We start from the raw sequence: 25,141 nt of genomic DNA, 5'->3' as shown, positions 1-25,141 counted from the left end.
CTGGAGTGGAATGGTATATATGACAGCAGGGCTGTGTGGAGTTTCAACCTTTTTACTGCACTTACCTTTTTTTTTTATACACACAATAGTCATTGAATAGATGTTACTTTACACAGTAGCTTACCGTCAGTGTTAAGATCTCATATTGTTGTCAAAGCATCATCATGTTATGGTCTGGTGAAGAACCTCTTACACACTGCACTGATCTATTTCCAGTCTGTGGTTTTCCTGCACAGATCTTCTTGCTGTGGTGTATAGGTCTGGAAGGTCACTGTATTACATTTGATGTGAGGGGATGCAGAAGGTTTGAGTGCAAGGCTGCAACTTGGTTTCATWAACTTTGTTGCTCTATGGGGCACCATAATGCCTCCTTACAAAGTGCATGACCTTTGATATGTCTGTGATGATGTCTCATGCTCTTGATCAGCCTATTTGGTGGTGTTCTTGAGCCAAACAACCATTGGTTTGATCATTACACTCAGCAACCCACAAAACTGCAGGGAGATGAGGGGGCTTGTGAAATTAAAGGTTTCACAGGCTGCATCAGTTCCAACCACCAAGCACTGAGCCGATACTGTATGTGATAAACCAAGTGGAAACTTAGCACAGAGATACTTACTGTATGTGATAAACCAAGTGGAAACWTAGCACAGAGATATACGGTTATATTTCATTAAATAATCAAGAACGTTTTCAATAAAAAATAATTTATTATCTATACAGACACCATACGTCACAATAAATACACAGTCATTGCCATATTSCTAGTAATTAATATTAATATCTAACATCGTAGGGCTGGGATAGTAAGTTATCCAATCAACAGAAATATGTTCCAGTTCCAGGGATTTGTGGGTTTCACCGTGGGCTTGGTAAAAAGATTCTAAGTTTTAAATTKATCTAGTCCAGATATTCCCAAACTGGGGGGTATGCCAAATAAAAATGTGATTCACTTTTTTTTTCTTTTTAAAAAATATATTAAAAAATCTTCCCATTTTCAAACAGTCCATTTATATTTTCCAACGGGGCTATACATTTGGGTGAGTTTTTTTTCTCTCGCCTGAGTAGCCTCATTTCACTGCCCAAAATTAAATTAAACCATCTAGTGTTCAGTGAAATAACAACACAATGTCAAATACAGGTAGCCTAGTCAAATAATTAACATCCAATCGCATTAACCGCTACTCTCTTACGGGAATTCCACTAACGGTCCGTATGTAGCCAAACGTAGCTGCTGTTCATGTTGGTATCTGTACTGTTGGCGCAAAAGCCATGACAGGGAGACATAGTGGAGTGGTAAAGCACATGCAAGCAGTTGCCCCTGACACCGCTTGGGTACACTGCAGCATCCACCGAGAGGCTCTTGCTACCAAGGGAATGCCTGACAGCTTGAAAGATGTTTTGGACACTACAGTGAAAATGGTTAACTTTGTTAAAGCAAGGCACCTGAACTCTTGTGTATTTTTTGCACTATGCAATGATATGGGCAGCGACCAAGTAACGCTTTTACAACATACATAAGTGTGCTGGTTATCAAGGGGTAAAGTATTGATGCATTTTCTTGAATTGAGAGACGAGCTTAAAGTTTTCTTTACTGACCATAATTTTCACTTGTTTGACCGCTTGCATGATGACGAGTTTCTCATACAACTGGCCTATCTGGGTAATGTTTTTTCCTCACCTGAATGATCTGAATCTAGGATTACAGGGACTCTGCAACTATATTCAATGTGCGGGACAAAATTGAGGCTATGATTAAGAAGTTGGAGCTCTTCTCGGTCTGCATTAACAAGGACAACACACAGGTCTTTCCATCATTGTATGATTTTTTTGTGTGCAAATAAACTCAAGCTTATGGACAATGTGATTATAGCTGAGTGAGTGCGCAATTACGCAGGYACTTTCCCGAAACGGATGACACAAACAATTAGATTCGTTATTCCTTTCATGCCCTGCCTCCAGTCCACTTACCGATATCTGAACAAGAGAGCCTCATCGAAATTGCATCAAGCGGTTCTGTGAAAATGTAATTYAATCAGAAGCCACTGCCAGATTTCTGGATTGGGCTGCGCTCAGAGTATCCTGCCTTGGCAAGTCGCGCTGTTAAGACACTGACGCCCTTTGCAACCACGTACCTATGTGAGAGTGGATTCTCGGCCCTCACTAGCATGAAAACTAAATACAGGCAYATACTGTGTGTGRAAAATGATTTAAGACTGAGGCKCTCTCCAATACAACCCAACATTGCAGAGTTATGTGCATCCTTTCAAGCACACCCTTCTCATTAACTTCTTATGGCTGCAGGGGCAGTATTGAGTAGCTTGGATGAAAGGTGCCCAGAGTAAACGGCCTGCTACTCAGTCCCAGTTGCTAATATATGCATATTATTATTTGTATTGGATAGAAAACACTCTGAAGTTTCTAAAACGGTTTGAACGATGTCTGTGAGTATAACAGAACTCATATGGCAGGCAAAAACTTGAGAAGAAATCCAAATAGGAAGTGGGAAATCTGAGGTTGGTCGATTTTCAACTCATCGCCTATCGAATACACAGTGGGATATGGATCAGTTTGCACTTCCTACGGCTTCTACTAGATGTCAACAGTCTGTAGAACCTTGTCTGATGCCTCTACTGTGAAGTGGGGCCGAAGGAGACAGGAATGAGTCAGGTCTGCCATGAGCTGAYCATGCTCTGACCATGTGCGTTCACATGAGAGGGAGCCCTGTTCCATCGCACATCTGAAGTCAATGGAATTCTCCGGTTGGAACGTTATTGAAGATTTATGTTAAAAACATCCTAAAGATTGATTCAATACATCGTTTGACATGTTTCTACTGATTGTTACGGAACTTTTTGACATTTCGTCTGCTTTTAGTGAACGCGCTTCCTGACTTTGGATTTGTTTACCAAACACGCTAACAAAAATAGCTATTTGGACATAAATGATGGACATTACCGAACAAAACAAACATTTCTTCTGGGAGTGCATTCCGACGAAGATCAGCAAAGGAAAGTGAAGATTTATAATGCTATTTATGAGTTTTGTTGACTGCACAATTTGGCGGGTAACTGTATGGCTTCCTTTTGTGGCTGAACGCTGTTCTCAGATTATTGAATATTGTGCTTTTGCCGTAAAGCTTTTTGAAATCTGACACAGCGGTTGCATTAAGAACAAGTGTATCTTTAAAACATGTATCTTTCATCAAAGTTTATGATGAGTATTTATGTTATTTGACGTGGCTCTGCAATTTCTCAGGATATTTTGGAGGCATTTCTGAACATGGCGCCAATGTAAACTGAGGTTTTTGGATATAAATATGAACTTTATCGAACAAAACAAATATGTATTGTGTAACATGAAGTCCTATGAGTGTCATCTGATGAAGATCATCAAAGGTTAGTGATTCATTTTATCTCCATTTCTGCTTTTTGTGAAAAATGGCGGTGTTTTTCTGTGATTTCTTTCCTAAAATAATCGTTTGTGGTGCTTTCGTGTAAAGCCTATTTGAAATCGGACACTTTGGTGGGATTAACAACAAGAATACCTTTTAAAATGGTATAAGATACATGTATGCTTGAGGAATTTTAATTATGAGATTTCTGTTGTTTGAATTTGGCGCCCTGCAGTTTCACTGGCTGTTGTCATATCGATCCCGTTAACGGGATTGCAGCCATAAGAATTAACCTGTGGTGAGTTATTCACAATTTCCGATTAACAAATACAGTTTTATATGTAAGATGGTTAAATAAAGAGCAAAATTATTGATTATTATTATTTATGCTCTGGTCCTATCAGAGCTTTTTGTTAGGTCCTATGATCTGGGTTGTGACACAAACTCACACTCATTCTTATGTTTAATAAATGTATCGTATACTGTGTGTGGCAGGCTTACAATGATGGCAAAAAACAACATTTGARAGTGCGCTGACCCTGGTGCTAGAGGGGGTAYGCAGCTGGAGGTTGAATGTTTGAAGCGGTATGGGACTATAAAAAGTTTGGGAACCACTGGTCTAGTCCATGTTTAGATCCATTTAGCAGATTTGTTTTCAGTTCTGTCCCACTCCAACCACTTACATGGCCTTGATTCCATTCATCGCTCCAAAAACAGGCATAATCCAAAGTAACGCAGTCCATCATCTCCATACTGTAGGCAATGTCCATTGTGATGACCAGCCTACAGCTTRTACAATCCAAAGGTGGTAGTCCCCTCCTCATAGTTGACTAGGCTGGGGTCCGTCACCCACACACTAAGCTGATCGTCTGGCTCCAGACTGAACACTCCTCCCTGGAAAGCTGTACACACGTCTGTATGATCCTGGTCCCCCAGGCTGCAGTAGGCTGTCATCAGGTCTTTCTCCTCTCCCGTCTCCCCCTTCCTTAGCTTCACCCGGCTGGCCAGAGGGGTTTTGGGGTGCCATTTGGAGAAGGCCACCTGGGAGTAGATGTTGTAGTCTCCAGGCTGCAGCACCTTCAGCCAGCTGGACATGTAGTACTGGACGTTCCTCCGCACTGAGTGGTCTATGTTCCACTCCAGATACTTTGCTGTTCAAGCAGACAATTTACATGTTTAAGTGCATTTTAAAACCTTATACTGAAACTCTTATATCTTGTAGGAACATAGGCCACTATGTTCCTACAAAACAAACCTAGAATTATAGGGGTATGTAACATCTCTTACTTGGAGGCGCACCAGAAACAGGTTGCTTGACTATCATGCGTGCCATGGCTCCATACGAGGGCCCACCCCCAGTGAGTTTAGCAGCTGAAACAGAACAGACAAACAGTTAGTCTTCACCCTCTCAGAAGAGAAGGTTCTCTGCTGACAGAAGGTGAGCTTGGTAGAGTAGCAAGTAAAAAATATATATACATACGTAGATGCTATAAAAKATTTGAACATACCTCTTCCTTCCTTTTGTGAGACCTTGAGAGGAGAGACAGGAGAGCACAGCATTGCTTAATCATATGTTAATACTGCATGTTTTTTCTTCTACAAAATGTACTCACGAAACCTCAGATATCTTCATTTGAGTCTCGGCAACCTCGGCCTACCTTTGCCAGGATGCTTTTGTATTTCTCCACAAGCGTCTTACAGTCCAACACTGACTGGATGTCTTTCTCACACTCTTCCAGTCTCTTCAGGATGATCATATCATCCAGGTACTTGTGTTCAAGGTCCTCGTGATACTGAGCCCCAACAAAGCAGGAATAAACGTTAACTCTATTCTAGCCAAATGCATCTTAATATCAGCACTGCTTAAGGATGATCATATTTCAGTCTTTCAAGTTCACATCAGGACAAACTCATGAAACGTTAGGACTAAGCGGTTGTTGTGTACGTGCTGTTTCTAAATGTATCTGTTGGAAGTTTTATTGGGATCCTGGGAAGTTTCCTGATAGACCCCCTGTGCTTGAAGAATAGGCCTAGGTTGTCACTGACGTTTTTTTTATGTTGAAAAGATGCTCTTCATTAAACCCCATCGCTCTTTGAAGAGTGATCCAAGAGGTCGTTCTCACGTGTAGTCAATATCCCACTCTGTAAGACACCCCAGGATAGATTTTTCGCTATAACACTGTTATTATACAGAACTAAATTAATACATTTATATCATTCCCACTTACACGCACATTCTTGAGAATATTTTTWAAATGAAACTTTAGGAAAATAGGCCTACTGTATTTATAATTGATWATTTTTTAAGTAACTACAGTGAAACATGTTATTCTCAAATAGGCTGCATAACAAAAATAGACTTGTATCCAAGATCTATGATAGTTCTGAATTTGGCGCTAAGAAACTTTGCCCAACACCAATGAACCTGAAAGTCAGACCCACTCSTAGACATATAACTGTGTCTATATATTTACAGAAAGGTGAGTTCTTACCTTGTTGTCCGTGTGGTACAGGTAGGCGAATCCCCCCAGTAGCAGAACCATTTGAAGCACTATCATGCCAATGAGGAACCTGAGGAGAGGTTTGCTGTGGCCTGGTCCTGGTGCCGACATGACAGAGCCTAGCCGTGGGGGAATAGGTGGTGGAGGCATGCTGGTCTGGTAAGTGTTGATCATGGTGGTGCAGAGGGAGAGGAGAGATCTGACTGCCTTCACACACCATACACATCTGAACAGCTACTGTCAGTTGTCACTAGCTAGTGTATTTCTCTGAGTTCACTTCCTGGAATCTCTCAACTTTATGATGTGTGTGTGTGTGTCTCTGAATGCATGTGTGTGTCTGTACAGTGTGTGTGTATGACTTGAAGGCGTCAACCCCTCCAACAAAATCTACTTTTATTCTTCACATGCTTCGTAAACAACAGGTGTAGACAAACAGTGAAATGCTTACTTACCAACAATGCAGAGAGAGAGAAAAACAACCCCAGACAACCCCCTTTTACATTTAGTGTTCATTCCTTGACCTTTCACCTGTTGGTTTCTCAAGTCCAGGTTTCCCCAAGGATTAATTCCAAACAGTTCCCTTCTTGAAGTRGTTGGTGTGTGATATGATAACAGCATATCAGAAATGCCCATGAAAATCTCCCGAAGAATTGTTTGAATGTTGTGCAATCAATGAGTTTGCTGAGCAAAGTATTGTGGCCGAAATTTGTCCATGTAACCGAAGAAAAATGCAACCAGGGCAACAGCACCTAAAKACAGATCTACCCAGCAAACAGGGTAGATGTTTCCCTGAGGAATAGATGTTTCCCTGAAAAATTTCCCTGAGGAAATTCGGCGACGTCCTAAAAACGTCCTCGGGACAAACTGGGAACTAGACAAAACCTCCAGGGAACCATGAGACAACGTCCTGAAGACTTTAGGCGACCATCATGATTCCCAGTGGACAACATAACAAGCTGAAACTTTACACCACTGAATCAGTTGATTGGATGCAATCCAAAATAATAGACAAAAGCAGTGTCTATGCGCATTTTAACTGTGTCATCAAATTGGTGTTAAGTGGAAATCAGCCCCTCTTTCAGGTGCTCCAAAACCCACACTGTTTGCCCTGGTTACAGAAAACGGTTTCATATTTGACACGTCAACGTACACTCATTTTATAGTCTACTTATTTGATGCATAGCTTTCTTTCTACCTACCTTAGCTCTATCTGTCCATGAGATTTCCACTGAGGTTGCAGAATTAGTCAGTATCAACCACACCAATGCTTGTGTGGCCAATGTTGGCACACCCCAAAAAAAGCTGGATGGTTGGTTTTCTTTAGAATGATGAATGTTGCTTTAAGAGCCACCCCCAGCCTCTCTTTTCACAGTTAAGTATTTATTTGGACCGTCGGACTAGCGAGAATGGAAAGACTGCTAGCTTGAAGACCGTGTTATTATACATAGGGTTTTACGGGTGTCACTGAAAATGCAACAGTGGTCTGCATTCCCATGCAAGATTTCAAAGAGGGGCTGTGTGCACAAAGCCATCCCTTGTGGCCTGCCTTGAAACAGACCTCAAAGAGGTGACGACAACCTTTTAGATCCTGATGGCTTGATGGCCTGCAGTTGTTGTGAAGCTTTCTTTTTACATGACAGATGTTTGTTCTTCACCCATATGAATAAACATATTTAAATTATGCAAATACAAAGACACTTTCTTTCTCTCATATCTCTATTCGCACACACACACACAATGACCTGTCTCTTATACACATCTAGATGTGTATAAGAGACAGCACACACACACACACACACACACACACACACACACACCCTAACCTTAGACCCTAAACCTAACCCTAATTCTAACCCTAACCCCTGAACCGAAAATAAACGTTTTCCTTGTGGGGACAGGCAAAATGTATAGTCCTTGTTTTACTATTCTTGTGAGGACTTCTGGTCCCCACAAGGACGGTAAAACCAAAAACACAAACACAGACGCTCTCGCTCTCTCTCTGTCTTCTTTCTTTATGAATCTTGTACTGTATGTCTATGCAGCACCTGTGTCATCATTGGCAGGATAAGCCAATTAGAGACTAATTGAATGAATCTACCTGTTAAAATGTATTTTTACACCAGCGCTTGGAATGAGCTTCTTTTTACATTTGCGCTAATTCAAAMCTTAATTATGTCATTCAATTTGGGGAAAACATTTAGCTGCCTTTTGCTAAACATTTAGCAGCCATTTGTTTGGCCCAGCTGCAGTAGTTAAATCAGGAGAGAAAATGACTGTGCTTGTATTACAGGCACCTTAATGAGAGGTAGGCTACTTGAAACACACTCGAGTCTTCATTTCCTTCTCTAAAAGCCAATACAAGCAGGATGSTAACAGCTGGATCAGGATCTGACATCCYCCATGGAACCAAGGTTATAGAGAAATAATTTACATTTTCTACTTGGTTCTCCCAGAAATTGTACCCCTGGGTGCAAATGACACTTCTCTCCATCAGCGTGAGGGGGCAGGACTTCTAAAGTGCATCAGCAGGTATCATGACTCATACATCACATTTTTTAAATGTAACCTTTATTTAACTAGGCAAATCAGTTAAGAACAAATTCTTATTTACAATGACGGCCTACCGGGTTAACTGCCTTGTTCAGAGGCAGAACGACAGATTTTTACCTTGTCAGCTAGGGGATTYGATCCAGCAACCTTTCAGTTATTGGCCCAACAYTCTAACCACTAGACTACCTGCCGCCCCAGGCTGGCATACATGACTATTTCTCTCTCACTCCCTTTCTCACTTACAGACACACGAGGTGCAAGCGTACATACACACACGTGCACACATGCACACTCCTACACACTCTTACAGGGTACAGAAATCACGATGTGGAACTTCGAGAAGGGGAAGACTATGGTCAAGTTGGGAGTTTCTCAGACAAGAATCTTTCCATTTACTAATTCTATTGAGTCAAGCAGTTTCCATAGAATGTCAACACATGTCATCTGCCGGCTCATTTGGAGTGTTAGTCTGCRTCCTAAATGGCAACCTATTCCCTTTCATAGTGCACTCATGTTGACTAGTGCCTTTGTCAAAAGTAGARCACTATGAAAAGAATAGGGTGTCATTTGAGAAGCAGACATAGAGGATGTCTTGGGTTGACATTCACTCTGCACTAGCAGTAACAGAGGACTTGAGACAAACTAGAAATAAACTCAACTTTTATTTTCATAATGCACATTGCTAAGCAGAGAAATGACACACAATTTGGAGTGTCCCATTACTGAATGCAGCATTGGCAACAGGTTTAAAACGGCTACAAAAAACACTGTCTTGGCGTCAGCTTGGTTATGTGAAAACTTGAATTAAAATAATATCTGAACAATGTCATGTACTTCAACAATACTGAGACTAATATTGAAGCATATTTACATGCAGACTGGCAAGCTGTCCTGCAATACACAACTGCCCAAGCAATACATTCTACAGTATAGGCATCCGACCGTAAGTTACTTCAGAAGGTAGTGCGTACGGTCCAGTACATCACTGGGGCCAAGCTTCCTGCCATCCAGGACCTATATACTAGGCGGTTTCAGATGGCCACCGGGACTATTTACATTGACCCCCCCCCCCCCTGTTGTTTTTACACTGCTGCTACACGCTGTTTATTATCTATGCATAGTCACTTTACCCCTACCTACGTGTACAAATTACGTCAACTAACCTGTAACCCCACACATTGACTCGGTACCACCTTTATATAGCCTCATTATTGTTATTTTATTGTGTTACTTTTTATTACATTTTTTATTTTATTTAGTAAATATTTTCTTAACTTTATTTCTTGAACTGCATTGTTGTTAAGGGCTTGTAAGTAAGCATTTCACGGTATGGTCTACACCTGTTGTATTCGGCGAATGTAACAAATACATTTGGATTTGATTTGATTTTGAGAGTTATAATTTTTTTTTTTTTTAAACACTTAAATGTTATGTGGCTATCAGTAATATGACGTAGGGCTTCCCCTAGTGGTGTAAGTATTAATCTCTCTGGTGGCATGCCACTCTTAAGTGAGGGCCGCATTCTAACTTGAAATCCATGTGCTTACCTTAGGCTGGCATTAAAAGCAAAAGATGCGAGTCTGACATAAGGCTAGGTTGAGGATGAAGATACAAGGCTAGAGCTACATTTAAGGTTAAAGTTCAAGTTAGGTTGAAATTAAGGTAAGAGCTAGAGCTACAGTGGATGTAAGATTGGAAATGTTTGAATAGAAAAATCCTCACTACTGGCAAAGCCTCACAGTTTAATTAACCCAGAGTGTCATGTAATTCCAACGGGATTCTGGGTAGAACAGTCCCAGTGGTGCCTTCAGTTCAAGTGAACATGAGCCTGTATACTGTACAGTATTCACACCCCTTGACTTTTTCCACATTTTGTTGTGTTAAAACGGATTTGTCATTTTTTGTCAACCACCTACACAAAATACTCTGTCAAAGTGAAAGAACACTTCAACATTTGAAAAAAAAAAAGAACAAAAAAACACTATCTTGATTAGAGAAGTATTCAAACCCCTGAGTCAATACATGTTTGAATCACCTTTGGTAGCAATTACGGCTGTGAGCCTTTCTGGGTAATTCAAAGAGCTTTGCACACCTGGATTTTACAATATATGCACACTTTTTACAATTATTCAAGCTCTGTCATATCTGTTATTGATCATTGCTAGACAACCATTTTCAGGTCTTGCCATAGATCTTCAAGCAGATTTAAGTCAAAACTGTATCTCGGCCAATCAGGAACATTCACTGTCTTCTTGGTAACAACTCCAGTGTAGATTTGGCCTTGTGTTTTAGGTTACTGTCCTGCAGACTCATCTCTGCAGGACAATCTCCCAGTGTCTGGTGGAAAGCAGACTGAACCAGGTTTTCCTCTACGATATTGCCTGTGCTTAGCTTCATTCCGTTTATTTTTTATCCTGAAAAACTCCCCAGTCCTTAACAATTACAAGCATAACACAATGCAGCCACCACTATGCTTGAAAATATGGAGAGTGGTACTCAGTAATGTGTTATATTGGATTTGACCCAAACATAACACTTTGTGATCAGGACAAAAAGTTAATTGCTTTGCCACATTTTTGCAGTATTACTTTCATCCTGTTTGCAAMAAGGCACTAATGTTTTGGAATATTTTTATTCTGTACAGGCTTCCTTCTTTTCATTCAGTCAATTAGGTTAGTATTGTGGTGTAACTACAATGTTTTGATCCAGCCTCAGTTTTCTCCTATCCCAGCCATTAAACTCTGTAAATGTTTTAAAGTCACCATTGGCCTCATGATGAAATCCCTGAGCGGTTTCCTTTCTCTCCAGCAACCAAGTTAGGAAGGACGCCTGTGTTTTTGTAGTCACTGGTTGTATTGATACACCATCCAAAGTGTCATTAATAACTTCACCATTCTCAAAGCGATATTCAATGTCTTCTTTTTTGTATTTTTACCAATCTACCAATATGTGCCCTTCTTTGCGAGGCATTGGAAAATGGGTCTTTGTGGTTGAATCTGTGATGTAAATTCACTGCTCGACTGTGGGACCTTACAATTATCTGTATGTGTGGGGTACAAATTGAACCTTTATTTAACTAGGCAAGCCAGTTAAGAACAAATTCTTACTTACAATGATGGCCTAACTGCCTTGTTCAGGGGCAGAGCGAAAGATTTTTACCTTGTAAGCTCGGGGATTCGATCCAGCAACCTTTCTACCTCAAAGATGAGGTAGTCATTCAAAAATCMTGTTGAACACTTATTGCAGAGTGTATCCATGCAACTTATGTGACTTGTTAAGCACATTTTAGTCCTGAACATATTTAGTCTTGCCGTAACAAAGGGGTTGAATACTTGTTGACTCAAGACATTTCAGCATTTAATTTTTTTAAATAATTTGTAAACATTTCGAAAAACATAATTCCACTTTTACATTATGGGGTATCGTGTGTAGATCAGTGACAAAAACTCTCAATTTAATCCATTTTAAATTCAGGCTGTAACACAACAACATGTGAATGAAGTCAAGAGGTGTGAATACTTTCTGAAGGTACTGTAGCTACATAACACCAGGCTCATCAATCTGACTGAATTAGAATATAGGTAAGACACTGCACTGGTGTTGAGATATCAAAAGAGAGGAGGAAACATCATGGCACTGACAGAACATTCAGGTAGCCTAAGGCGTCTAGCTGAACGAGTGTGCTCGTATTCTCCTTTAAAAGACCTTCGCTTGAAATAATTGAAAAAAGCGGCAATGGTATACGCTTCCTCAAAATAGTCTGAATTAATCTAAAATAACTCTGTCAAATTTTTATGTTTTTGCCGAGGAGATCTTAGTTGCGCAATTTTACATCTAACTAAGATGCTTGGTGCAGTATTTCTCAATGAAAACATCTGCATGAAAACGAGTCGTCTATCGTTGAATGACAGACTATTGAAGAATTCCTTCTGTTGACCAATCACCGACGATGGGGCGTAGACTTCGGCTCCGAACTTCGGCTTGCCTCTAGAAAGAAATGTGTGCTCAAACAGCCGAAAAAACTCAGTCCAAAACATCACAAAATGTCGTCATAATATAYGTACAAACTCTTCCGAACTATTTCGCCTGGGTAGCATGTGGACGCCTTAAGAGATAATCTAAATGCTACAGGTCASGGTGGGCTGAGTCTGACATTAAAGTGTTAATGTTGTTGGATTTTGCACAATGAGAACGGTAAAGGCAGGAGCTGGAGCTGGAGATTGAGGACCCAGTTGGTATACATCTTGTAGAATCCAAGGCAGAGTTTCCTAGATGGCTGGAGAACAACTGATGGGTCGCGACCAGTTCCTTTTGGTTAAGGGCTTAAGACTGGGTTGACTTTGCTCATCTAGTGGGTCACAAAGAAATTCAGAAGGTTCCACAGGAGAATGCAGGTGGCTATCTTTTCTCTGAGCCTCTCCCAYCTCAAGAGTGTGGTTCCCCCAGCCCAGTAGAGGAGGTTCTCAGGAGGTGTAGTGGACCACCAGAGACATGGTGCGCCGTTCCCGCCGCAGGCCACACAGGGGGGCATTGCTGGGGCTCCTGTAGCTCTCGGTGTGTGGGGAGCAAAGAGAGGGCTGTTTTTGGACCAGGGAGGGGCGTGAAAGCTGTTTCCCGGGGGTAGCGTTCTCCTCTCTGCTGCTCTGCTGGGTGTTAAAGCCGTACACAGACTGGGGCTCCCCTCTGCATCTCACAAAGGCCACGAAGCATCTGTAAAACTGACACACACACACACACACGTCACTTTGAGTATCAATCTCACTCACACACACTGAGGCGATAGCATTTGACAAATCAACAGTTAGATGGCACCGGCAGATATGGCAGCTCTGCTTCTAGCTCCTAAGCAACTGTGTTATTTCTTACATTATTATCCCAGAATTTTTTGGGGTGTTTTTACATACATCCGGAAATAACCTTTGGATATCAGAGCGGCAGTAACTCAGCATTACGACCAAGAATACGACTTTCCCGAATTGGATCCTTTTTTGTACCCCCAGGGCAATTGAACTTATTCCAGAGGCTACTTCAAAACACCGCCAGCGGAGAAGAGGTATTCGGATTGGACTTCTAGTCAGACTCCGGAGGCGTGCACACCATCCACYTCTTCAGAGTATATTACTAATATTCAGTGTCTGGATAATAAAAGTAGACAAGCTCAGGGTGAGGATCTCCTTCCAGAGCGAGATCAGGGATTGTAACATACGCTGCTTCACAGAAACATGGCTCTCTCGGGATATACTGTCCCCGTCCATTCAGCCATCTGGGTTCTTAGTACATCGCGCAGAAAGGAATAAAAACAAAAACTCTCCCGGAAGAAGAAAGGCAGGGGTGTATGTTTCATGATTAACCCTCCCTTCTGCAAATCTGATCACGACTCCATTTTGCTCCTCCCTTCCTATAGGCAGAAACTCAAACTGGAAGTACCCATGCTAAGGTCTATCCAACGCTGGTTCGACCAATCGCAATCCATGCTTCAAGATTGTTTTGATCATACGGGCTGGGATATGTTCCGGGTAGACTGAGAATAACATTGACGAATACACAGATACGGTGACTGAGTTCATCAGGAAGTGCATAGGAGATGTTGTACCCACTGTGACTATTAAAACCTACCCAAACCAGAAACCGTGGATAGATGGCAGCATTCGCGCAAAACTGAAAGCGCGAMCCACCGTATTTAACCATGGCAAGGTGACTGGGAATATGGCAGAATACAAACAGTGTAAGTATTCCCTCTAAGGCAATCAAACAGGCAAAACGTCAGTACAGAGACAGTGGAGTCGCAATTCAACGGCTCAGAAACGAGACGTATGTGGCATGGTCTACAGACAATCACGGACTACAAAGGGTACACCAGCCACGTTGCCGACACCGACGTCTTGCTTCCGGACAAGCTAAACACCTTCGCCCGCTTTGAGGATAACACAGTGCCACCGACGTGGCCCGCTCCCAAGGACTGTGGGTTCTCCTTCTCCGTGGCTCAAGTGAGTAAGACATTTAAGCGTGTTAACCTTCGGAAGGCTGCCGGCCCATACGGCATCCCTAGCCGCGTCCTCAGAGCATGAGCAGACCAGCTGGCTGGAGTGTTTACGGACATATTCAATCTCTCCCTATCCCAGTCTGCTGTCCCCACTTGCTTCAAGATGTCCACCATTGTTCCTGTACCCAAGAAAGCAAAGGTAACTGAACTAAATGACTATCGCCCCGAGGCACTCACTTCTGTCATCATGAAATGCTTTGAGAGGCTAGTTAAGGTTTATATCACCTCTAACTTACCTGACACCCTAGACCCACTTCAATTTGCTTATTGCCCAATAGATCCACAGACAATGCAATCGTCATTGCACTGCACACTGCCCTATCCCATCTGGACAATAGGACTACCTATGTAAGAATGCTGTTCATTGACTATAGCTCAGCATTCAAAACCATAGAGCCCTCCAAGTTCATCATCAAGCTCGGAGCCCTGGGTCTGAACCCCGCCCTGTGCAACTGGGTCCTGGACTTCCAGACGGGCCTCGCCCCTGGGTGGTGAAGGTAGGAAACAACACCTTCACTTTGCTGATCCTCGACACAGGGGCCCCATAAGGGTACGTGCTCAGCCCCCTCCTATACTCCCTGTTCTCCCATGACTGCGTGGCCAATCATCAAGTTTGCTGATGACAACATTAGTAGGCCTGATTATCAACAATGACGAGACAGCCTACAGGGAGGAGGTGAGGGCCCTGGGAGAGAGGTGCCAGGTAAATAATCTCTCACTCAACATCAACAAAACAAAGGAGCTGATCGTGGACTTCAGGGAAATAGCAGAGGGAGCACGCCCCTATCCACATAGACGGAACCACAGTGGAGAAGGTGGAAAGCTTCAAGTTCCTTGGCGTACGSATCACTGACCATCTGAAATGGTCCACTCACACAGACAGTGTGGTGAAGAAGGCGCAACAGCTTGGCCCCCAAAAACCCTCAAACTTTTACAGATGTACAATTGAGAGCATTCTGTCGGGCTGTATCACCGCCTGTTAGGGCAACTGCACCGCTCGCAACTGCAGGGTGGTGCAATCTGCCAAACGCATCCCCGGGGGCAAACTACCTGCCCTCCAAGACACCTACAGTACCCGATGTCACAGGAAGGCCAAAAATATCGTCAAGGACATCAACCACCCAAGCCATGGCCTGTTCACCCCGCTATCATCCAGAAGGTGAGGTCAGTACAGTTGCATCAAAGCTGGGACCGAGAGACTGAAAAACAGCTTCTATCTTAAGGTCATTAAATAGCTATCACTAGCCAGCTTCCACCCGGTTACGCAAACCTGCACCTTAGAGGCTGCTGCCCTATATACATAGACTTGGAATCMCTGGCCACTTTAAWAATGGAACACTAGTCACTAATAATGTTTAAATAATATTTACATACTGCTTTACTCATCTCATATGTATATATACTGTATTCTATTCTACTGTATTTTAGTCAATGCCACTCCAACATTGCTCAATCTAGTATTTATACAKTTCTTAATTCCATTGTTTTACTTTTAGATGTGTGTATTGTTGTGAATTCTTTTTAGATACTACTGCACTGTTAGATACTACTGCGCTGTTGGAGCTAGAAACACAAGCATTTCGCTACACCCGCAATAACAACTGCTAAATTGTCACGCCCTGGCCTTAGTATTCTTTGTTTTCTTTATGTTTTTTAGTTAGGTCAGGGTGTGACATGGGGAATGTATGTGTTTTTGTAGTGTCTAGGTGGTTGTATGGTTTAGGGGGTTATATAGAGTAGATGGGTTTGTGTTTAGTATAGTTGTCTAGCTGTGTCTATGGTTGCCTGAATGGTTCTCAATCAGAGACAGATGTCATTAATTGTCTCTGATTGGGAGCCATATTTAAGGCAGCCATAGGCACTAGGTTTATGTGGGTAATTGTCTGTGTCTATGTTGCATGTTTGCACTTAGTCTTTGATAGCTTCACGTTCGTCTGTTTGTTGTTTTGTTTCGTTGTCCTTCTTCTAATAAAGAGAAGATGTATTTTCCACACGCTGCGCCTTGGTCCTCTCTCTCTCTCCCATTGACGACCGTGACATAAATAGGTGTATTTGGCCAATAAAATTTGATTTGATCAAACTCATCCAAAGAAAGCTACCTGGTCTCAGAGCATTTCATATTATTCTGTACGTAAATCAGAGACACTCCATTTAGCATCATAGGTTTCATGTGTTCATTTGTGGATRTCCATCATCCATTTCGTATTATATGTTAAGAATTTGCTAAATGTGCAATATGTTACGAATTTGAAAAACATGACGAATTCCAWTTTGTTGTGGATAACATTAGCTAGGTGGCTAAYGTTAGCTAGACTAGGGGTTTGGGTTAGGAGTTAGGTAAAGGTTRGAGTTAGGGTTAGCTAACATGCTAAGTACTTGCAAAGGAGCTAAAACGTAGTAAGTAGTAAAAGTCGCTAATTAGCTAAAATGATCAAGTTTTCCATGATGAGATTCGAACAGTAACCTTCTGTCTTATGTCACCATACCAAACATAGCATCATACTAATTTGAGTGTTCCAGATTTACATGTTATGTCTAGTCTATGAGACCAGGCTGCATAAAGAGAGCACAGAGTGACCTAGTTTGCTAGTATGTGTTCTCTATTAAAATGTTMAAAATAAGTCTTTGTAGTAGTGGAGGCTGCTGAGGGGAGAACGGCTCATAATAATGCCTGGAACGGAGCAAATGGAATGGCATCGTATTTGATACCATTCCACTAACTCCGGTCCAACCACTATCACAAGTTCSTCCTCCCCAATTAAGGTGCCACCAAGGTCCTGTGGTGTGTTGATACTTGACACTTCTTCTTGGTTCAAGTGCCCCGAGAGAGGACAGACGGGATGTAAGGTAGCTGCCAAACTAAGTATGTCAGCCGGTCTGTTCTTACTGTAAGTGTCATAGGTAGTRTCTATGAGGCAGAGGGCGATGTGAGGTACAAAGTAATTACTGGGAGTCTGTGTCCTCACAATACTGTGTCCCCACAATGACAGGAGTTAGGGTGTCACTGTCAGTAGTCCTTGTGGGGATGTTAGCAGTGTCCCTCCATCCAGTCCCTCTCTGCTCCTCACTGACAGGTGGGCTGTCACAAGCACATGAACCCCCATTTATTAATTTTATCAACTGAGCTCTCATAACAAGAGACATGATTAGCCTGTCAAGCTAAAGTAATCATGTCCATGAACGTGAAATAGAGTATTTAGCAAAAACATMATGTCAACATGTTAGGACATACCTCAATGATATCCATAGTATATACTCTGGAGGCTGTGTGTGATTTGTCTTTCTGGCCTCACATGCCAGGCTTGAAAAAATAAAGGAGAGCCGCACACTCTATGAGCTCAGATGCAATAATTTAATAACCTAATTACCAACGTTGACAGACAAGCTGTCAGGGTATAATGACAAACACTGCGGGGTGACTAGTTTATATAGTGTCAAAGGACACACACAGGTGTCTAATCATGGCCAGGTGTGGCCTGATATCATTGGTTCATTCTCAGATATAAAAATAACATACCAAAAACGTGAATGGATAGCATAAGATCATAGCTACAATATGGCTACATAGGCCTACAAACATTTACAATAACAAAATCACAAGAATGGCTTCAGATCAAAGTCTACGATAAGACCGAAGGGAGCAAGGGTCTTTAAAATAAATATCCAGGCAGCCTCTCGTTTTAACAATAAATTGTCGAGGTCATCCCCTCTCCTAGGGAGGGTGACATGTTCGATGCGATATAACATCCATTTAAGTGTCACAACTTCCACCGAAGGTGGTTCCTCTCCTTGTTCGGGCGGTGGTCAGCGTCGCCGGCCTACTAGCCATCCCTGATCCATTTTTCTTTTTTCCGTTTGTTTTGTCTTTGGTTCATTCACACCTGGTTTTCATAGGCTTTAATTTGTGTATGTATATTTACCCGTTTCCCCGCTTAGGTTTGTGCAGGATTATTTTCATGTTGCTCTTTGAAAGTTTCCTCAGTTTATTCTCGTGTGTTAAGTATAGTAAGGAGCGTTGTTTTTCTCCTTCCGTGAGTAACTGTGTGTTCTATTGTCTTTGGGCGTTTATGGACATTGTACCTGTACCGTTTTGGGACTTGCCTATTAAAACCGCTACATTGACATCTCTGCTTTCCTGCGCTTGACTCAACTACCTTCAGAACGAGATCGCAACATTAAGGGAATACATTTGTTCCCCTAATAGTGATATTTCTACTGAACATGTAGGTTTCTCACCTGCACATACTCTGACTCCTTTTAGAAGTAAGCGTTATTTTGTACCGCCATCCAATCGCAATCACTCTATTGAGACGTATTGCAGACTCGTTGAAAAATGTTGTTCGTCTCCTTAAGAAAAAAACAGGAGTACATATCTTTCCATAATTTAGCTAAGGATGAAAAACAAGCTTTGCTTGATTTACCATTCGACACGTCAGTCCTTACCCGCCCTGCTGATAAGGGTGGGTTGGTTGTACTCATGGATAGGACAGTTTATGTAAATGAGTGTCATAGACAACTGCTTGACAACACCTTTTACAACAAACTCAGAAGTGACCCCACTGCCCAATTTCAGAACAATATCTTTACTGTCCTACATGGGTATTTAAGTTCTGGTCAGATAACCAAAAAATAACACGACTTTTTGGCGATTCAACACCCTAAAATTGCTACTTTTTATACTTTGCCGAAAWTACACAAGAATGTTACAAAACCTTCTGGGCGCCCTATTGTAGCGGCCATTGATGCAGTAACGGCCCCTCTATCGACTTTTGTTGACTTTTKTTCTAGACCACTCGCAGAACAGCTCCCCTCCTTTGTAAAGGACACCAGCAGTGTGWTCTCTATTACTGAATCTCTTGATCCTCTCCCTGATAATACTTTGTTAGTTACTTTTGATGTCGAGTCGTTATACACGAATATTCCACACGAGGGCGGTATTGCAGCTATGTTACATTTTCTTCTGCAACGTGACCCTAATGAACCATCTTCCAGTGCAGGCATTATAACATTGGCTGAAGTAGTACTCTCACACACAACTACTTCATGATTCTAAATGATTTCTTTATTCAGACGAAGGGTACTGCTATGGGATCCCCCATGGCTCCTAACTATGCTAATTTGTATGTGGGTTACATGGAGAAACARTCCTTTTTCAATCCTCTCAACAAAAAAATCTTGCCTAACATCATTATTTGGAAACGGTATATTGATACAATTTTTGTTCTATGGAGGGGTGATGCTTTTCTTAACTCTTGTTCTGAGCATCTGAGGTTTACTATGCAATCTGACACACGTCAAATCAGTTTCCTTGATCTTCTGATCTTGTGTGAGGATAATGTTCTATACACTGATCTTTACAGGAAACCTACTGATCGTAACAGTTTGTAGAGGGCTGAAAGTTGTCACCCGCATCACTTGAAAAACAGTTTGCCAATTCAGTTGAATCAAAAGACTTTGCAAAAAAACAAAATCAGATTTCGACAGAAATATGGCTGAGACGCAAAGAAAATGCAAGGTGAGGGGGTACAAAAATGGTCCGATTTAATATTGCTATTGAGAAAATTCAAAACAAAACAAACAAACAAACCTCTGATTTACCACCCCAGGATATCCCTGCACAACGTCTATTTGTGCCCCTACTGGGTGGAAACTACAAGTGTAATGGCTGTGCTACATGCAATGGCACTTAGAAATGTAGATCCTTCAAACACCCCCAAACAGGGAAACAGATCCCAATCAAAGGTGATATCACGTGCTCCACTAAGGCAGTTATTTATCTTATAACTTGTCCTTGTGGTAAAAATGATGTGGGTAAAACAAAGCGCAAATTAAAAGTAGGAATCTCAGAACATGATAGCACCATTAGGTRCAAAAACTCGACTTACCCAGTTGCGGCCCACTTCTTGGAAGCAAACCACTCGATTCTGTCCCTACGTTATATCGGCATTGAACATGTCACCCTCCTTAGGAGAGAGGGTGACCTCGACAATTGTTAAACGAGAGGCTGCCTGGATCTTTAATTTAAAGACCCTTGCTCCCTCGGTCTTAACGTAGACTTTGATCTGAAGCCATTCTTGTGATTCTTGTGATTTTGCTATTGTAAATGTTTGTAGGCCTATGTAACCAAATTGTATCTATGATCGTATGCTATCCATTCATGTTTTTGGTATGTTATTTTTATATCTGACAATTAACCAATGATATCAGGCCACACCCGGCCATGATTACAGACACCTGTGTGTGTMCGTTGACACTATATAAACTAGTCACCCCGCAGTGTTTGTCATTATACCCTGATGAAGACAGCCTGTCTGTCGAAACGTTGGTTATTAGGTTATTAAATTATTGCATCTGAGAGTGTGCGGCTCTCCTTTAATTTGTCAAGTGTTCTACTCCGCTAGCCAGCACCTCACCTAAATAGGTGTGCGTTTCTTTCGCCTCTATATTACTCACATGCCAGGCTGTCATAAGGCTGGCTAAGCTGCATATAAGTTTCCCCCCACCGATGTAAAGGCTACACGACAGGTGAACAACACCATTGTCCCTCTGGTCCGTCCTTTAGYGCCCCCTCTCACCTGGTTGTTGAACAGCACATAGATGACAGGGTTGATTACGGTGCTGCTCTTGGCCAGGACGGCGGGCACCACGCTGGCCACGGGGGTGACCAGGCCTGACCGGCCGAAGGTGGCCGCCAGGGCCATGACGCCGTAGGGCATCCAGCACAGCAGGTAGCAGGACACCATKGACAGCACCATGAGCAGGATGTGCTGCTCTCGCCTCTGGGCCAACTGCAGGTTGATTTTAGCCACCTGGGAACAGGAGGGGAGAAGAAAATTGTCTGGCAAAGCTTTGCGTTGATTATACTGTTGTATTCTTTTCGCTATTACCAATGTGTAGCACCCCACTCGTAATGCTGTAGTGCTGGTCATGTATGTTAAAGACAGTGGATTTTATGTCATGTAAGACAGATCCAAATGATCAGCTGTGTAGCAGTCTATTTTTTACTTTATCTGAAAATAAGGTTTTTCTGTGTCATGTCTTTGTGTCAAAAGTAGCTCGGTTCTGGCATGAGAACCAACAGTATCTTTGCGTAAGCCAGAGAGGCGTGTTTTCCACCTCCCCAGAGTTGATTTCATGCTCCCTCAGGTGCGTCGTTCTGTAATGTCCACTCTGATGCCTGTCGCAGCACCCCGACCAATGAGCATGGCCGACTGTGGATATCAGCCAATCAGGAGGAATAACAGGATGTCAGCTCCTGTGTCTCTGTCAGCGCCACAAACCTTTTACATGCTCAACAGTGGAGGCTCCTCGGAGGAGGAAGGGGAGGACCATTGCCGTCAGTACATTTTTTATTTTTTTATTTAAATAGTTTAAAAAAAACTATACTAAATATATTCACGTCACCAAATAATTTATTAAAACACACTGTGTTGCAATGAAGGTCTACAGTAGGGTTGACTATTTTACCAGTATTTTACAAGTGTTCCCTCCTAAGAATAAATCACTTTTCTCCCAGGTAACACRGTATTTTCCACGAAAACCGGAAGTGTCATTCAAAAGCATTATAAAGCATATAAATAGGCCTATGTCTGGATTTGATTAGAGCTTTGATCGAAAATTGACGCCTGATGCTACCTGAGCCCTGATATAGTCAGTACATTAATGGGCGGCAGGTAGCCTAGTTGTTAGAGGGTTGGGGCCAGTATCCGAAAGGGGTAGGCTGTCATTGTAAATAAGAATTTGTTTAACCTTTTCTCAATAGGGGCCATTTCGACTTTGTAAAAAAACGTTCCTAAATTAAACTGCCTCGTACTCAATTCTTGCTCGTACAATATGCATATTATTATTACTATTGATAGAAAACACTCTCTAGTTTCTAAAACCGTTTGAATTATATCTGTGAGTAAAACATAACTCATTTTGCAGCAAACTTCCTGTCAGGAGTGAGAAATCTGAAATCGGGCACTCGTTGCCAGGGTCAGTTTATTAATTTGCATGTAATCTATGGGTCGACATGCACTGCATACGCCTTCCCCTAGATGTCAGTAAGCAGTGAGAATTGGAATGGGTGTCTAGGTAGATCTGAGGCCGTACAAAAGCTCATGGAACCGGGTGTGCAGTTTTCAACGTTCGTCATGACGCAAGACAGACCTCAGGATTGCATTCTGAAAAGCTCTCGTTATAGGCGTAGATAATCCGGCTCTGATTTTATTCGATATAGGTGTTAAAACATCATAATGTAGTTATTTTAAACCGAGTTATATCAGTTTTATTCAGTATATTGCGATTTTCGGTATTTTATTTGTGCTGCGTTATGGTGATTGGACACGTCTTCGCCACATGGCTAATGTTTGCTGCTAATTCCAAAGTTGAAGACGACAATCTACAACCGAGCAACGATTATTCTGGAAAAAGGACAACTTGCACAAGATTCTGATGAAGCTCTTCAAATAGTAAGAACTATTAATTGGTACTCATCATGAGTACCACGAAAACCGTAAGTGTCATTTAAAAGCATTATAAAGCATATAAATAGGCCTATGTCTGGATTTGATTAGAGCTTTGATCGAAAATTGACGCCTGATGCTACCTGAGCCTGATGAGTCATACATTAATGGGGCGGCAGGTAGCCTAGTTGTTAGAGGGTTGGGCCAGTATCCGAAAGGGGTAGGCTGTCATTGTGAAATAGAATTGTCTTAACTGACTTGCCTAGTTAAATAAATTAAATACCTTTAATGAGCCCAAAAACTCCCAAATGACTGTGCTGTTATCCAATACATATACAGTACCAGTCAAAAGTTTGGACACACATACTCATTCAAGGGTTTTTCTTTATTTGACTATTTTCTACATCAAAACTATGAAATAACACATATTGAAWCATGTAGTAACCAACAAAAAAAAGTGTTAAATCAAAATAKATTTTAGATTTTAGATTCTTCAAAGTAGCCACCCTTTGCCTTCATGACAGCTTTGCATACCCTTGGCATTCTCTCAACCAGCTTCACCTGGAATGCTTTTCCAACAATCTTGAAGGAGTTCCCATATGATGATCACTTGTTGGCTGCTTTTCCTTCACTCTGCGGTCCAACTCATCCCAAACCATCTCATTTGGGTTGAGKTCGGGTGATATTGGAAGCCAGGTCATCTGATGCAGCACCATCACTCTCCTTGGTCAAATAGCCCTTACACAGCCTGGAGGTGTGTTTTGGGTCATTGTCCTGTTGAAAACCAGATGATAGTCCCACTAAGCGCAAACCAGATCGGATGGCGTATCACTGCAGAATGCTGTGGTAGCCATGCTGGTTTTAAGGTGTGCCTTGAATTCTAAATAAATCACTGACAGTGTCACCAGAAAAGCACCCCCAAACCATCACACCTCCTCCATGCTTCACGGTGGGAACCACACACGCGGAGATCATCCGTTCACCTACTCTGCGTCTCACAAAGACACGGCGGTTGGAATTTGCGGCGAGGTTGGAATAGCCCGCACTGGGCTATGTGGCGAACCGGGGGGACACCATTCGTCAAGGCTGTGCCATGTAGGCCGGCCCGAAGACGCACTGGGGCCAGATTCGTTGGGCCGGCTTCATTGACATCCGGCTCGATGCCCAACTTAGGCCTAACAGTGCGGCGAGGGGAATAACAGCCGCACTGGGCTAAGCACCGCGCACTCGGGGACACCGTGCGCTTTACCGCATAACACGGTGTCTGACCAGTACGACGCTCTCTCACTCCACGGTAAGCACGGGGAGTTGGCTCAGGTATCCTACCCGGCATTTGCCACACTCCTCGTTGTGCCCCCCCCAAGAAGATTTTTGGTCTGACTCTCGGGCTCCCAACCGTGTCGCCGCGCTTGCCTCCTCATACAGCGCCTCTCCCTTCGCTGCCTCAGCTCCGCCTTGGGACGGCGATATTCCCTGGCTGAGCCCAGGGTTCCGTTTGCCGTCAGGATTCCTCCCATGTCCATGATCCTTTGTTGCTCTGTTGAGCTCTCCCCCGCCGGCTTGGTCCTAGTTTGGTGGGTGATTCCTGTAACGGCTGTCGTTTCTTTCCTTCTCCTCGAACGAGGAGAGGAGAGAAGGATCTGGTGGACCAATACGCCAGCGAGGTAAGTAGACATTAAAGAATGTTATTTGAAATACAAATACGAATACGGAAAACACTTTGAAATTACAAAATACGAAAAAACGACGTAGACAAAACCTGAACATGAAACTGACAAACTACACGCAAGAAACTCACGGACAGGAACAGGACTACATCAAACGATGAACAAGCCAAAAAACAGTCCCGTGTTGGGCACATACACAGACACGAAAAGACACAGGAGGAAAAATCACCCACAAACAAACAGTGAGAACAACCTACCTTAATATGAATCCTCAATCAGAGGAAATGCAAACACCTGGCCTTCTAAATTGAGAGCCATTTACCGGCAAACCCTTAACCCAACATAGAAACACAACACATAGAACATGCCTCCCAGCTCACGCCCTGACCAATAAACACATTACAAAACAGAGAAAACAGGTTCAGGAACGTGACAAAGAGGAGAACTTGCTTGGGCAAGAAACACGAGGCAATGGACACTTAGACCGGTGGGGAAACCTGTCCTTTGTCTGATGAGTTCAAATTTTATTTTATTTTTTT

At 42.5% G+C, this 25,141-nt stretch overlaps 2 protein-coding genes across 2 annotated transcripts in view; both read right to left on the bottom strand.

The window, feature by feature from the left end:
* Nucleotides 1-690: 690 nt before the first annotated feature.
* LOC111965656 (CD40 ligand-like) lies at nt 691-7,611 on the bottom strand. The gene is made up of 5 exons (XM_023989841.2): nt 5,887-7,611; nt 5,053-5,187; nt 4,903-4,924; nt 4,682-4,765; nt 691-4,545 (listed from the first exon to the last, which is right to left on the bottom strand). The coding sequence occupies exons 1-5, from the start codon at nt 6,067-6,069 to the stop codon at nt 4,178-4,180; spliced, it is 792 nt and encodes a 263-aa protein (XP_023845609.1). The 5' UTR covers nt 6,070-7,611; the 3' UTR covers nt 691-4,177.
* A 1,918-nt stretch (nt 7,612-9,529) lies between these two features.
* Nucleotides 9,530-25,141, bottom strand: part of LOC111965655 (pinopsin-like) — a 26,596-nt gene continuing 10,984 nt past the window's right edge. The window contains exons 3-4 of the mRNA XM_023989840.2: nt 21,064-21,297; nt 9,530-13,163 (exon numbers count right to left, since the gene is read on the bottom strand). Coding sequence (XP_023845608.1) covers nt 12,909-13,163; nt 21,064-21,297 — 489 coding nt within the window. The 3' untranslated portion in view covers nt 9,530-12,908. The remainder of the gene's footprint in view (nt 13,164-21,063; nt 21,298-25,141) is intronic.

This window comes from Salvelinus sp. IW2-2015, linkage group LG6.2 (assembly GCF_002910315.2).
Source record: "Salvelinus sp. IW2-2015 linkage group LG6.2, ASM291031v2, whole genome shotgun sequence".
In the NCBI taxonomy this organism is placed as follows: Eukaryota; Metazoa; Chordata; class Actinopteri; order Salmoniformes; family Salmonidae; genus Salvelinus; species Salvelinus sp. IW2-2015.
Note: the sequence above shows the minus strand (reverse complement) of the source record. Positions and strands in the feature narration are given on the sequence as shown.